At 38.2% G+C, this 15,162-nt stretch overlaps 1 protein-coding gene across 2 annotated transcripts in view; it reads right to left on the reverse strand.

Annotated features, from left to right (window-relative positions):
- FOCAD (focadhesin) overlaps positions 1–15,162 on the reverse strand; it is a 314,675-nt gene that overhangs the window by 100,935 nt on the left and 198,578 nt on the right. For both annotated transcript variants that reach the window (XM_079927956.1, XM_079927957.1), the window contains 3 exons: positions 9,133–9,265; positions 5,743–5,928; positions 70–191 (listed from right to left, as the gene is read on the reverse strand). In XM_079927956.1, coding sequence (XP_079784082.1) covers positions 70–191; positions 5,743–5,928; positions 9,133–9,265 — 441 coding nt within the window. The remainder of the gene's footprint in view (positions 1–69; positions 192–5,742; positions 5,929–9,132; positions 9,266–15,162) is intronic.

A 15,162-nucleotide genomic window follows, 5' to 3' on the forward strand; every position in this document is an offset into this window, starting at 1 on the left:
TGAAGGAGGGAAACCCCAAAACATATATAAGCAAGAAGAACCTGTTACAGAGCATGGGAAGGCACCTACCTCATGCACTAGAGCGAGTGAAGTCTGCTTGAAACTTCTCCCTCTATTGGCCATCAGTCTATTCAATGGTTTGCCATCTTTACTCTGATACATTGAAATATCATAACAAAATAGCATACCACCTTAAAAAAAAAAAAACATTGCTTATGGCAAAACTCATTAATTAGGGCCTCAGTAATCCATATTCAATCAATCTGTATAGAGAGATTTAGAAATTAAAAGAATATGCTAAACAAATTATGATTTTTAACTGTGAATAAAAAATAGAGCTATAAGAAGTTACCATATTGAAACGATCACTTACTGACAAGCCTTATTCATTTGTAAATAAATGAGAAAATTTCAAATCATGTCTTATTTTAAATTTTGTGAACTGTTACTTCTAGAAATTCTATTAAGCTTTTCTTTAAAAACAAATTTCAATGAAAGAGAAATGCTTGTGCATGTCAGTCTTTGTGAACTCCTGAATAATATGGGTTCCTTTAGTTTCTACCCATAAGTGGACTAGTTTTCCTTCATACCTGCACTCACATACATTCACTCTCCCTTTTTTCCTCCCTTTTCTAACATACTTTGGGGGGATTTTTGCAACTATGTTCATGGAAGAGACTGGCCTTTACTATTCTCTTCTTCTATTTGGTGTCAAGATTATGCTGATCTCAATCAAGAGTGTTCTCTTCTTTTTTTTTTTCCTCAGTTGAAGTTTATAAAGACCACTGTTATTTCTCCCTTAAGTTTTTTGAGGACTTCACCAAGGAAGCCATCTGCACCTAGGTTTTCTTTGTGGGAAGGTTGCTACAGATTCAATTTCTTTAATACATATCAAACTATTCATATAGTCTATTTCTCCTTCTGTCAGTTTTGCAAAGTTTTATATTTTGACAAATTTCTACATCTCATCTAAACTGTGAAATTCATTGGCTAAAAGTTCTTCAAAATATTCTTTAATGTTTTGAATGCTGTAGGGCCTGAAGTGATGTCTCCTTTGTTGTTCCTGATACAGGTGATCTATATTTCTCTATTTTTTTGTCCAGCCTTACAACAGCTTTATCAATTTTCTTAAACTTTTTTTTAAAACTAGCAGCGTTTTTTATTTATTTATTAATTTTTAATTTTTATTTATTTTTGGCTGCGTTGGGTCTTTGTTGCTGTGCGTGGGCTTTCTCTTGTTGTGGTGAGTGGGGGCTACTCTTCGTCGTGGTGCACGGGCTTCTCATTTCAGTGGCTTCTCTTATTGTGGAGCAAGGACTCTAGGAGCAAAGCCTTCAGTACTTGCAGCACGTGGGCTCAGTAGTTGTGGCACGTGGGCTCTAGGGCCCGTGGGCTTCAGTACTTGTGGCACACAGGCTCAGCAGTCATGGCTCGCAGGCTCTAGAGCGCAGGCTCAGTAGTTGTGGTGCACGGGCTTAGTTGCTCTGTGGCGTGTGGGGTCTTCCCAGACCAGGGATGGAACCTGTGTCCCCTGCACTGACAGGCAGATTCTTAACCACTTCACCACCAGAGAAGTCCTCATTAAACTTTTCAAAGAATCACCTTTGGCTTTGCTTATTTTCTTTATTTCCTGTGTTTCCTATTGCACTGATTTTTAATCCTACCTTTATTATTCCTTCCTTTATCATTTCTTTAAGTTTAATTTGCTGTTCTTCTCCAAGTTTCTTGAAATAGAAGCTTTTTAAAGTATAATTGTTTTCCTTTCTTCTTTTTTCAGTATATGCATTAAGGGTACAAATTTCCTACTAACACTGTTGTTGTTGTTTTTTTTTTACAGGTAAAGCAGATAATTTTTAATGAAATGGAAATTATAAGACTTCAAAAGATTTTTTTTTTCCCACTACCACCACCCCCGACTCTCGCTTTCCCTCCTTGGTGTCCATATGTTTGTTCTCTACTTCTGTCTCTATTTCTGCCTTGCAAACTGGTTCATCTGTGCCATTTTTCTAGATTCCACATATATGCGTTAATATACGATATTTGTTTTTCTCTTTCTTACTTCACTCTGTATGACAGTCTCTAGGTCCATCCATGTCTATACAAATGACCCAATTTCGTTCCTTTTTATGGCTGAGTAATATTCCATTGTATATATGTACCACATCTTCTTTATCCATTCGTCTGTCGATGGACATTTAGGTTGCTTCCATGACCTGGCTATTGTAAACAGTGCTGCAATGAACATTGGGGTGTATGTATCTTTTTGAATTATGGTTTTCTCTGGGTGTATGCCCAGTAGTGGGATTGCTAGGTCATACAGTAATTCTATTTTTAAGGGGGTTTTTTTGGTGTTTTTTTTTTTTTTTTTTTTTTTGCAGTACGCGGGGCTCTCACTGTTGTGGCCTCTCCCATTGCGGAGCACAGGCTCTGGACGCGCAGGCTCAGCGGCCATGGCTCACGGGCCTAGCTGCTCCGCAGCATGTGGGATCTTCCTGGACCGGGGCACGAACCCGTGTCCCCTGCATCGGCAAGCAGACTCTCAACCACTGCACCACCAGGGAAGCCCCCTCCAGTTCCATTTTTTCCCCTCAAGATTGCTTTGGCTTTTCGGGGTCTTTTGTGTCTCCATACAAATTTTAAGATTTTTTTGTTCTAGTTCTGTAAAAAAATGCCATTAGTAATTTGATGGGGATTGCGTTGAATCTGTAGATTGCTTTGGGTAGTAGAGTCATTTTCACAATATTGATTCTTCCAATCCAAGAACATGGTATATTTCTCCATTTGTTTGTGTCATCTTTGATTTCTTTCATCTGTGTCTTATAGTTTTCTGAGTACAGGTTTTTTACCTCCTTCAGTAGGTTTATTCCTACATATTTTATTCTTTTTGTTGTAATGGTGAATGGGATTGTTTCCTTAATTTCTCTTTCTAATCTTTTGCTGTTAGTGTGTAGGAATGCTAGAGATTTCTGTTCATTAATTTTGTATCCTGCAACTTTACTGAATTCATTGATTAGTTCTAGTAGTTTTCTGGTGGCATCCTTAGGATTATCTATGTACAGTACATGTCATCTGCAAACAGTGACAGTTTTACTACTTCTTTTCCAATTTGTATTCCTGTTATTTCTTTTTCTTCTCTGATTGCCGTGGCTAGGACTTCCAAAACTATGTTGAACAATAGTGACAAGAGTGGACATCCTTGTTGTGTTCCTAATCTTAGAGGAAATGTTTTCAGTTTTTCACCATTGAGAATGATGTTTGCTGTGGGTTTGCTGTATATGTCCTTTATTATGTTCAGGTAGGTTCCCTCTATGCCCACTTTCTGGAGAGCTTTTATCACCTATTAACACGATTTTAGCTGCATCCCACAAGTTGTAATTTGGCATATTTTCATTATCATTCAGTTCAAAATATTTTCTGATTTCCATTTTGATTTTTTTCTTTGATCCATGGATGATTTATAAGTGTACTGTTCAATTTCCAGGCGAGTGGAGAAATTCCAGTTACCTTTTTGTTATTTAGTTTAGCTTAATCCCATTGTTATCAGAGGACAGACTCAATGACTTCAATATTTTGAAATTTGTTGAAATGTATGGTCTGCTATATGACCATTTTGATAAGTTTCCAATGTACAGTTAAAGAGCATACAAATTCTATCACTATAAGATACAATGTTCCACATGTCACTTTAAAGTAAAGTTTGTTCATAGTATTATTCATATATTTTGTGAACCTGATTTTTTTGTCTGCTTGTTCATCATACCATTGAAAAAGCTGTTTAAGAGTTTTCCGCTATTGTGGATTTGTCTATTTAGTTAGTTCTGCTAATTTTTTTTGGGGGGGGGTGCGGTTCATGGGCCTCTCACTGTCGTGGCCTCTCCCATTGTGGAGCACAGGCTCTGGACGCACAGGCTCAGTGGGATCTTCCCGGACCGGGGCACAAACCCGTGTCCCCTGCATCAGCAGGCGGACTCTCAACCACTGCGCCACCAGGGAAGCCCAGTTCTGCTAATTTTTGTCATATAGTTTGAAACTCTGTTATTTTGGCACATTGATTAGAATTGTGGTACTTATCTAATGGACTGACTTCTTTATCTCCATGAAATATTCCCTTCATTTCCAGCTTCTTCCTTTTTCATATGTCTAGCACTTTTTCACAGGACAGTATATGAAAGAACCACAGAAAGTCTAAATGATATTATTATTTTTTTAATCAGAGGATTTTCTCCTCTGTTAGGCAGACAGAGTGAAGAACAGATCATCCCAGGTGAATGAGGGATTTAACTGAGTTAGGCTTGACTATAGGTTTGGTAAATCTCAGTCTACCTCTGTTTCAACCCTGTTCCTAAGGCATGCCTCCTCAAGATTTTCAACTGACAGTCTAATCGGTCTTTGACTCTTCAATACAGAAAGATTATGGGAGATTCAGAGATTTGTATCTGTCCTCGGAAGTTTTCAGCTTAGCTTTTAACTTCCCACAAAGCTGCAAAATTTGACAAATATCTTAAGGGAGAAACAGGCTGTGTGTTTGCAGGGTCTCAAGTCCCCAGTCTTGTCACTCAGGTTACCACATAAATGTCATGATCTCTGTTGGCTTCTCTGCCTCCTGCACCAGCCTCTTGTTAAGGTCAAGCCTGAATTTCAGCCTCTATCTGAGGCCAACATTAGTAAGTGCATCCAGGTGAAAAGAGCTGTAGATCTCAGTATCAGTTCACTACTTGTGTGCTTTGTTTTCAGGCCCATTCTCCTAGCCAGTTTTTGTTTCCTAAGCAACACAAGACTGGAGATTTCACTGCCTCTCAGAAGCATCAGCCTAGTTCTTTAACTTTCAGTGCAAACTCAAAAGTCACCAAATTGCTTATGAGGAAGATCACCAGTTTGTCACCTGTATTAGAATCTTCAGAGAAACATAACCAACAGGATATATATAGGTACAGATATGTAGATAAGCAAGAGGAGATTTATTATGGGAATTGACTCCCAAGATTTTTGAGGCTGAGAAGTCCCATGATCTGCTGTCTGCAAACTAGAGAACCAGGAAAGCCTCTGGTGCAATTCAGTCTGAGTCAGAAAACCCAAGAACCAGGAGCACCAATGTCCAAAGGCAGGAGAAGATGGATCTCCCAGCTCAAGCAAAGAGAGCAAATTCACCCTTCCTCTACCTTTTTGTTCTATTCAGGTCTTCAATGGATTGGATGTTGCCCACCCACACTGCTCAGGGTGATCTTCTTTACTCAGTCTACTGATCCAAACGCTAACCTCTTCTGGAAACACACTCAGAAATAATACTTACCAGTTATCTGAGCATCACTTAGCCCAATGAAGATGACACATAAAATTAATCATCACGTCAGCCTAGTCCCATGAAACCACTAAAAGCTTTACTGGTTTCTCTATCCTCCAACAGGCCTCTTCCTGGGCCAATACACAATCCCAGCCCACAACCAGAATCAGTGAATATCTCCCATGGGGTAGGGGCTGGGGCGTGGGACAGGTCCATAGGGAACAATCTAAAATGTTCTCTCCATTCCATAACTTCAGTCTATTCTTTGTTTTATCTATGTCTTTGTTTCTACAGTTCTCTGATGGCTTTAAAATGTGATTCATTTTTGTAATTTATCCAGCTGTGTCTAGACGTTAGCAGCAGCAGCAATGCCTTTCCATGCCCTATTACACCCTACTTGGAAGAGAAACTTAAATCATCACATTAAAATCCTGTACCGTGATACTATGTACTGTGCTTACCCGCAAGGCCAGGTTTCAAACCCGGCTGCTTGTTTGTTTCATACATTTTCAACATAAAATTGGGGATTCCTGCTACAGTCTTTCCTTGATCTAAGCGGGCACCTCCTTTTAATGCAGAGTGATACACCCCACGGGGCATATTCACCATTTCTTGCTTCACAAGTGATGTAAAAAATTCCTCCAAAGCTGAAAGAAATAAAAGGAGACCAAAAGTAGAGTGAATATAGTATGCTAGAAGAGAAACATTCATTCTTAACTCATACACACACACACCACCAACAACAACTTAGCTATATTTCATGTCAAATTTCACAAAGTAAAAACAATTCTTGATTCCCAGCCCTTTTGTAGTCTTCCCCAAACTAGAATATGGCACCCAGTAACTCAAGCTTAAAAACTTAGTCATTCTTAACTCCTCTCTTTCTCACACTCCTTATATGCAGCAAGTCGTTTCAGATCTACCTTTAAAAATATATCTCAAATCCATCAGTTTCTCTCCATTTTCACTGCTACTTGCCCAGTCATTATCTTCTCTCTTCCTCATCTGGATAAATTTAAAAACTAGTTCTTGGTTTCTTCTCCTCATGACCACTCCTCTAAACCATCCTCTACCCAGAAAGAAGCTAGAGTTTTATGACATTTCCTTCCCTAACATCTTTCAATGCTTTTTCACTGTACATAGAATAACGTCAAGACGTCTGACAATGATCAAGGCCTTCTATGACCTAGCCCCTGACTCTCCCCGTGACCTCATCTCTACCACCCACCTTCCTTCCTAGCTGTGTTAAAGACACACTTCCACAAGGCCTTTTTTTCCACTCCTCAATAACACAAAGTTCATATCTAAGTCAAGGCCACTGCACTTGCCATTTCTTCCACCTGGAACACACTAATCCCCAATGCCCACGTGACTGGCGCCTTCCTGTCATTTAGATATTTTCAGAGAGGCCCTTTATGACTATCCACCATTCTGCGGTAATATCAGTACACGTATTTTAAAAAATTAATTCATTATTTCTTTGTTTGTGTTCCTTCTAATTAAGCCCAAGCTCTTTATTGCTTGACATCTTCACTTATTATAAGGTAATGCAGTAATGTGGGATCAGAAGACAATAGGGTATCCAAACAAAATACCTGGTTAGCACTATAGGTTTATATTCAAGTGTTATTTTCCTAAGGACCACTAGAGGTTGCCCAATGCAGAAACAAAAACAACAAAAATTAAAGCTAAACAAATCATATGGAAAACAAAAAAGGAAACCACCACAGGTGCCTCTTATTATAGGAACAAAAAGCAAGAGTCTGTCTACCTAAACTAGAATTTCATTCTGAATAGGTCTAAAAGTCTCCTTTAAATGACCACGATTAAATTAAAGGCAGAAGTACTCACTGGAACCTGTATTATGTACCCAGTTCTGTCATTCCTATATAGAACTTTCCTAGGTGCAACAAAGCTTCTCCATTCAAAGCCCAGAGAACACCTGTGTAGTATGTTTTCTATTTACCCCTCCAGATCCACACTCTCAACCCTACTCTGTGCCCCGGAAGAATAACCTTTCACAACTGCATCATCAGACTCCCTTGTCCTCTGGCTTTTAGTTGGCTTCATCCAATGGGAGACACCGGCAGGAGATCATAGGGTGCAAACAGAGGTGAGAGCATGTAATCCCCAGACACCCTCCTGCAGGACTGCCCCAGGTGGTCTGCATCCCTCTTTTGAAGGGCCTTGCTCCCCTTAGGAGCTTCTTATGACACAGAAGCTCTCTCTTATTCTCCTAACTGCTCCCTTCCCTTACCTCTTCAGGCTGAGGGACATTAACCATTCTTAGATGACTCACCATTGCTTGTGAATTTCCTTTAACCTTGACAACACACCTTTAAGCAGTCCCTTTATTAAACTCTCAATTACTCTCTCTGAATTTCCTGCGAAGACCCTGATCAACACATCATCTAAATGAAAAGTGTGAGTAATATCCAACTGCAGGTCATACATTTCAATTCCTGTATGTACATGCACATGTACGACTGCTTCAAGCTTGGGAGGAGTATAGACTTTTCAGAATGGACCTAAGAATCATGCACTTGTGAGGAAAGAATTTCATGCTTTCTCAGAAGACACCCTATTCTGGTAAAAGCTGATACACGTCAAGAGATAAGTACACATCTACACGAAGACTAACCCAGGAATGAAAATTTGTCTACTTGTCAAGCTCTTCAGAGAATTAAGGATTATCAAATAATTCCTGCCCTGAGAGTAGTTTAAATGAAAGTAAAATACCACGAATGCAAAACCCCAAGAGGACTTTGAACTCTAAGGTTATTCTGGGATACAGGAGGAACTTTGGATAACTGATGGCTTTTTTCTTCCTTGGGCTTACTATTAACCGCAGGGGAGGTCCTAGACTCTGAAGAGCCTTCAGGTAGGAAGTGGGGACGATCAGGAGAAAGAAAAAGGGAACAAGTCCTTAAGGCTTGTTCTGGACATCAGGAGAAAAGAAAAGGTGGACTCTGTCTAAGTTGTACCGTTCAGTTTTCTCTAATGAAAGGAGGCAGGAATTTGGGACAGGAGCTTTGTCTAGCAAGAAGTACTACTATATACTTGGCTGAATTCCTCAGGAATCTCCATGTGGGATGAAACCAAGGATAAAAACTTCTAACATTACAGGCTACTGAGATTATGACTGAGAAGATAAAGATGACATTTCTTGTGTTTATCGAACTTAATTTTGAGAAATTAAATTTTTACATCCATGAACATTCAGGGTAGATTTGGGACAGAATAAGGTAATAGATGCATGCTTGGGAAAATGTTGGCTACTACTGAATTAGAACAACTAGGTATAATTAGAATAATTTTTTAAAATGTCAAGGTCCTGTACACTTTATATCAAAGCTGGAAAAAAAAATTGAACGACCATAAAAGTTAATCTATTTTTTAAAAGCATTAATGTATAGCTCTCAAATACTGGTACCACCATTTCTTTAGGAAGAATATATTTCTAATGATGAAACTACCCAGGAAATTTCTGAAGATTCTAATGATCTTTTCAGTTATCTTATATAAATAAGCTAAAGAACAATTTGAATCAGTGACTTAAAGTCTCACTGAAAATTTGTCTTGTAGAATAAATTTAACTTTTGAGATGAATTTAAATTTTTCAGTGAAAATGGTTGTTTAAACTAGTTCTCCAGTTTATTTTTACTTGAGTCTAACATTTTTCAGTGTGTTTTTGAACACCATACTACCTCAAGCAGTCCCTATAAGACACATAGAAAATAAGTATTTAAGATTAAAGTAAGCTATAATATGTGTTCATCACAAAAGAGCACAATTAATCAGTTAAAATCACTAAAAAAATGCTAGCTTCCCTGACACAAAATAGGAGTCACCTGGTAAAACGGAAGGAGCAGTGAGTGACAACAGTTTGAGATAGCAAGAACCAGGAATGGAAAGATCCACGTCCTTTTCATCACCCTCCTCATCTTCATCTAGGTCATCAGGAATTTGGATTTCTGGTCTTACCTGAAATGATAGAGAAGGAGATACTAAAATATTATGTAAAATCTTTTCCTTTAAAAAATTTAGACTCATTGCTCTACAATGCCAAAAGACCATTAAAATTAATTTTAAAAATCTATTCATTTTCGGATTAACTAAATGGTAAACTCTAATCATCTTATTAGATACACTCCCAGATCCATGTAAAGAACTAATGGTAATATAGTAAGAAAATCACCATAAACCAGCCTAAGCAATGATTACTATAGAAAACTAATAAAATTTTATACCATCTGACAATAAAATGCAAACACACATTCAATATATTGAACTTCTGTAGTTTATAATTAAATAGTTGCCTTGTCTGAATACATGTTTTAAAAATTTGTGATTTCAGCCATATTTCTATGACAAAGCTTAAAATCTTCTAGTAGAATATACATAGTAGAGATCAGGAAGACACAGAATGCTGTAGCTGACTTTTTTTTTTAGACTTAGCAGTTTGTTGCTATGGAATATAAAAACACTAAAATCTGCAGTTGGTAGCTATACTTTATAGTGTCTAATTTGCCATTTGAAGATTTTGTGGTTACTCTGTGATTAGTTAGGTTTATTTGAACCAAAAATTAAAAATGTAAAAAGATTACCACTATTGTAGTTTCCACAAGCTATAACTGTCAAGCAATTAATTAAATTTTTAATACTTTCAATGACACACCATGATAATGCCCACATGGAGATAATTAAGCATTAGGGGAGGAAATCAAAATATATAAATGTGGTTGCTATAACCATAAAGTGCCAGAACCCAGTCATTACCATTAGCCTGTCTCCCGGAGTTATTTTTAGAAATAATTAACAATTCCTGCAGACTGCCTTTTTCATAGGTCCCCAAAGCACTGTTCCGTTTAGGAACTGCACTGAGTTAGGATTCTTGCAGGGGGATAAAAGCAAACAGAGATAAAATGCTTCTCACGTATAATAACCTCAACTCCGATGAAGCCTTTCAATCATAACTAGCGTTCTTTTCAGTAGTGAAGGAGTGAAAGCAACCTGACCACCAAGCACTTTCCAAGACAAGATTTAATTCTGATTCAGTCTTGAGGATCTAATTCTCAGAGGACTGAGCCAGCCATAATTACAGAGATAGCAATGACGCATGCTCCGCAGAGGGCATGCCTGCATTTGTTGATATCAGCGCACACCAGAGGAACCCTGGCACCTTTGCAAACCTTTTGGTTCTGACAAGCAGGGTTTTCTGAGTGTCTCTGGTCTGTGTATATACTTGGAATTTGCCACATTTGGTATCATCAAGAGGTATCTTAGAGATTTTAACTAGTCCTAGTTGCCTAAAAAGTTTCAAAAAAAGGAGTTGGTTCTGGGTCTGTTTACCTTGCTTCCTGACTTTTTACACATTATAGTACAAATTGAAAATAATATTTGAACAGCATATGGGGGGAAACAGACAACAATGCTTACAGCTGGAGGCTACATGAATAACACCAGATACTGCACCAGAGCATCAGAGCACTGGGTAGCTCTGCTACATGTCACATTCACAAGTGATAGGAGACTCGGGGAGGTGGAAGCCAGCGGTAAACACTTAAGCTAATATGAAAACTCATAGGGATGGTGAGGATGTGGAGAAATCAGAATGCTCACACACTGTTCGTGGGAAGGTAAAACGGTGCAGCCCCTTTGGAAAACGGTTTGGCAGTTTCTCAAAAAGCGAAATGCAGAGTTACTGTATGGCCCAGCAATTCCACTCCCAGGTATATGACCAAGAGAAGTGAAAACAAATGATCACACAAAACTTTCAGACGAATGTGAATACATTAGTTGTAACAGCAAAAATGGAAGCAACTCAAATATCCATGAGCATATAAACAAAATACAGCACACCTACACGATGGAATATTATTCAATCATAAAAAGGTATGAAGTGCAGATATGCGTTCCACATGAATGAACTTTGGAAACATTATGCTAAGTGAAGGAAGCCAGTCACGAAAGATCACATGCTATATGATTTCATTATAGGAAAGGTTCAGGACAGGTAAATTTACAGAGACAGAAAGTAGATTAAAGGTTGTTTAGCGCTGGGGGGAAAGAAAGGGGTAATGGGGATTGATTGCTAATAAGACGATCTAAAATTAGATTGTGGCAGCTCTGTGATTAGTTGCACAGTTCTCTGAATACACTAAAACCACTTGAATTGCATGCTCTAAATGGGTGAATTGTATGGAATGCAGATTATATCTCAGTAAAGTTATTTAAAAAGAAAGGAAGGAGGAAGGGAGGAAGGGAGGCGATAGGAAAGAGAGGAAAGGGGAGGGGAGAGTGTGGGTTGGAGGAGGGGCAGCAGAAGAGGCAGCAGCACAAGCGGAAGCATAGGAAATAGAGGCGGAAGCTGCCACGACCTTCAGAGGGACCTCAGCTGGTGGATGAACTAGGCCAAGTGACCAATGCTCCAATTCCAGAATTACGTAGTATAAAAGGAATCTGATTTTTGCACACATTTTAGCCTATCCAGTTTAACTGCTCAGTGAGTCACAGCACACAGGCCATCAATATTTCCGACAGCCACTAAAGAAGACCTACTAGGTTGGGGATTTTAAAAAAAAAAGATCCGTTCATCCATCTTAAGTTGTCTAATTTTGCATTCACATAACTGCACCCCTATATTAATTTATCTGCTGTGCGATAAACAACATATGTCTGCATCTTACATACACATATATGTTAACAAAGACACTAAAGATGTACTGTAATTTATTTTATTTTATTTATTTATTTTTGGCTGCATTGGGTCTTCGTTGCTGCTCATGGGCTTTCTCTAGTTGCAGTGAGCGGGGGCTACTCTTCGTTGTAGTGCGCAGACTTCTCATTGCCATGGTTTCTCTTGCTGCAGAGCACGGGCTCTAGGCACGTGGGCTTCAGTAGTTGTGGCTCACGGGCTCTAGAGTGCAGGCTCAGTAGTTGTGGCGCAGGGGCTTAAGTTGCTCCACGGCATGTGGGATCTTCCAGGACCAGGGCTAGAACCCATGTCCCTGCGTTGGCAGGCAGATTCTTAACCACTGCACTGCCAGGGAAGCCCCAATGTACTGTAATTTAAGTATAGATGATATACTCTGCCTACTTATAATGGTAGGATTACACCTTCAATTTTGTTTCTTCACAGGTGAGCTGATTCTCTGAACTAAGTAGCACTTATTGTTAGACTTTGGTTTCATGGCATTTCCCTACTCCTCTGTTCATCTCTTAAAGAAATATTTGTTCCAGCTTCCCTATACTAGTCTCAGTCTTTTCCCTTTGTTTGTATGCAACAAGTGAATAAGATCAACGTAAGTACAACTAAGGAAAATCAAGGGAAGTCATATGAAAAAATACTTGTTAAAATTATAAAATGTTGCTAACTATATTACATTAGCTACTCAAACATCCAGGAAAAAACTGTCTATTTAGAACACACACACACACACACACACACACGCACATACGCACACCAACTACACGCTTCCAATTATAGCTAAGCTTTGTTGAAGAAACTTAAAGGGAGAGCCAAATATAAAATGATAAATTACTTTTAAAATCTGCTTTAAGTTGAATATTGGAAAGCTTATCCTACAAAATGCCTTACTTACTACATTTTCTGAGCCAGATAACCTTTCAACCACGTTTCTGTGTGTGCAACCTAAGAAAATCCAGGAGTTTGTGCATAAACAGAGGATTTATTTGGAACTCGTTAAGTATCTGCATAAATTCATTTAAGAAGAGAAACAGCTTCTGATGAAATCAATAACATTCACTTAAATCAAAGCGGAACAGGTTACACCACATTAATACCAACCCAGGGTGCATAATAAGTTCTTTTATATTACTCGCTTCTCAAATTAACTCCAGAAATCAACAACACTATCTTAAGAGCTCTATAATAAAAAGTTTAATTTTTAAGCAGCCAAGCATTTTTTAAAGAACCCAAGTCAGAGAGAAGAGTCAACCTAAATGTTTATCAATTACTGACTGTTTTACCAGAAAAACCATTCTTTGTAGTTTTTTTGGTTTGTTTTTCTGTTTTGTTTCATTTTGGGGGTGTCAGGGGGCACTAAAGAAGGCAAAGGAGAAGGATAAATAGCTAAAAAGACAAAGAAATACAAACTAAAAGGGAAAAATCATTCATGTCTATTTTTTAACACTGAAATCAACAGGTCCTCAAAGAAGCCCCCCCGAAATCTTTTGACCAACTTTAGACTTGCATGTTTCAAGTGATTAACAATAATATTTTTACAAACCAACAAACACATGGATTCATTCACTGGCCTTATTTCCGTAGTGTAGTGGTTATCACGTTCACCTCACACATGGTTTCATTCAACATTCCCAGCTCATAAGACAGCCTAGCACTTAGTATACGCCCAATAAATAATCACTAAACCAATGCAAGTGTTAAGTGTCTATCATCAACGATCCCACAAAACTTCCTAATAACAAACCAGTGACAAGAAAGATGAGTTAATGAATCTGCTATTCAAATCCCTGGCTCACATGATATCTCATTCAGCTCTACTCTCCATTGATATTTTCCATCTTACCTTAGGTGGTACTGTTTCATTTAACCCTAAATATTCCTTCTGATGTCTGTCACTCCTTTAATGCCTTCTGTTTACCAGCCTGTTAGCTTTCTTTCAACAAGTTTCACAGTTTAAGTTGATGCAGCAATGAACAAGAAATCTTTCTTTGATAAATTTAAAGGTGTACTTACAAAAGTAGTTGAATTATAATCCGCAAAAGTCACCATGTGGATAGTATCTTTTAAAAAAATTCTCTTTTTAAAAAAAATGTCTACTTGAAATTCACTGTATGTTCTGTTAAAAGATTATTTCACAAGTTTCCACAAGTAGAAAAAGAGAACCTGTACACCTTTCACTGGAAAGGTATACAAGTAGCCTTCAGTTTTGTGAGTAAACCAAACTGCCCCTGGTGCAGAATGAGTAAACTCTGACAACAAGGAGGAATCTTAGATTTTACACTAGAGAAGTCCCTACCTGGCAGAGACTTTTGAAACAGTTGAAAGTATGCTTTTGTAGAAAGTGAGCCACAGTTTCACATCACTGCCACTATCTACAAAACAGAGGTGGGATCTGGGGTTGCACCCTTAGCCTTCAGGGACTTGTTTGGAATATGAACATACTGACCATTTTCTGGACTTTTAGTTCTTAGATATTCAAACAGCCAAACTGAAAATCAGTAATTAATAAAAAGAAGAAGAACAATGCATGGTGTGGTCTTGGAAGTAATGATTCTCCATGCGGAGGAAGGTCCTCTATATCAGAAACTGGGGGTTGAAATGGGGTGGACTCTTTTAAACCATATGTCCTCTCATCTTAATCTCAGTTAAGAATATCCACGGTAGTGAACCTCTGTTACATATGAGAGGGAATCACATCCTAGACGCGGGTTAGGGCAGAAAAAAGGTTGAAAAGCATGGCTAAAATCAGTCTTAGAGACTTCCTTTACAGCTCTTCACGCTCTGCTAGTGAAAACCCAAGCATATATAGTACATCACTACCCTTTATGTTGGAAGGTATAAAGAGCTATTTATGGTTATTCAGGGATCAGAGGATATAGAAGCGTTAGATTAAGAAAGTATCTAATATTTGACTGCGTACAGCACTTAGCTGAGTAATAACTCTAACAAAGACAACCAGAAACTAAACATAACCCTCAAGTAGGATAAAATAGAAACATAACATTATTTAAAGAGGTAGAGACTAAACAGTCAAGAGTGTATGGGAGTTATTTAATAAAAGCTATCATTCCAGCTGGAATGTTTCAGTAATAATAGCTAAAAATAAAGGTAATCATTATGTTGTAATCTAAATTACCAATTGCTTATTTAAAATAATATAGGGACTTCCCTG

Source organism: Stenella coeruleoalba, assembly GCF_951394435.1.
Source record: "Stenella coeruleoalba genome assembly, chromosome: 7".
Lineage (NCBI taxonomy): Eukaryota > Metazoa > Chordata > Mammalia > Artiodactyla > Delphinidae > Stenella > Stenella coeruleoalba.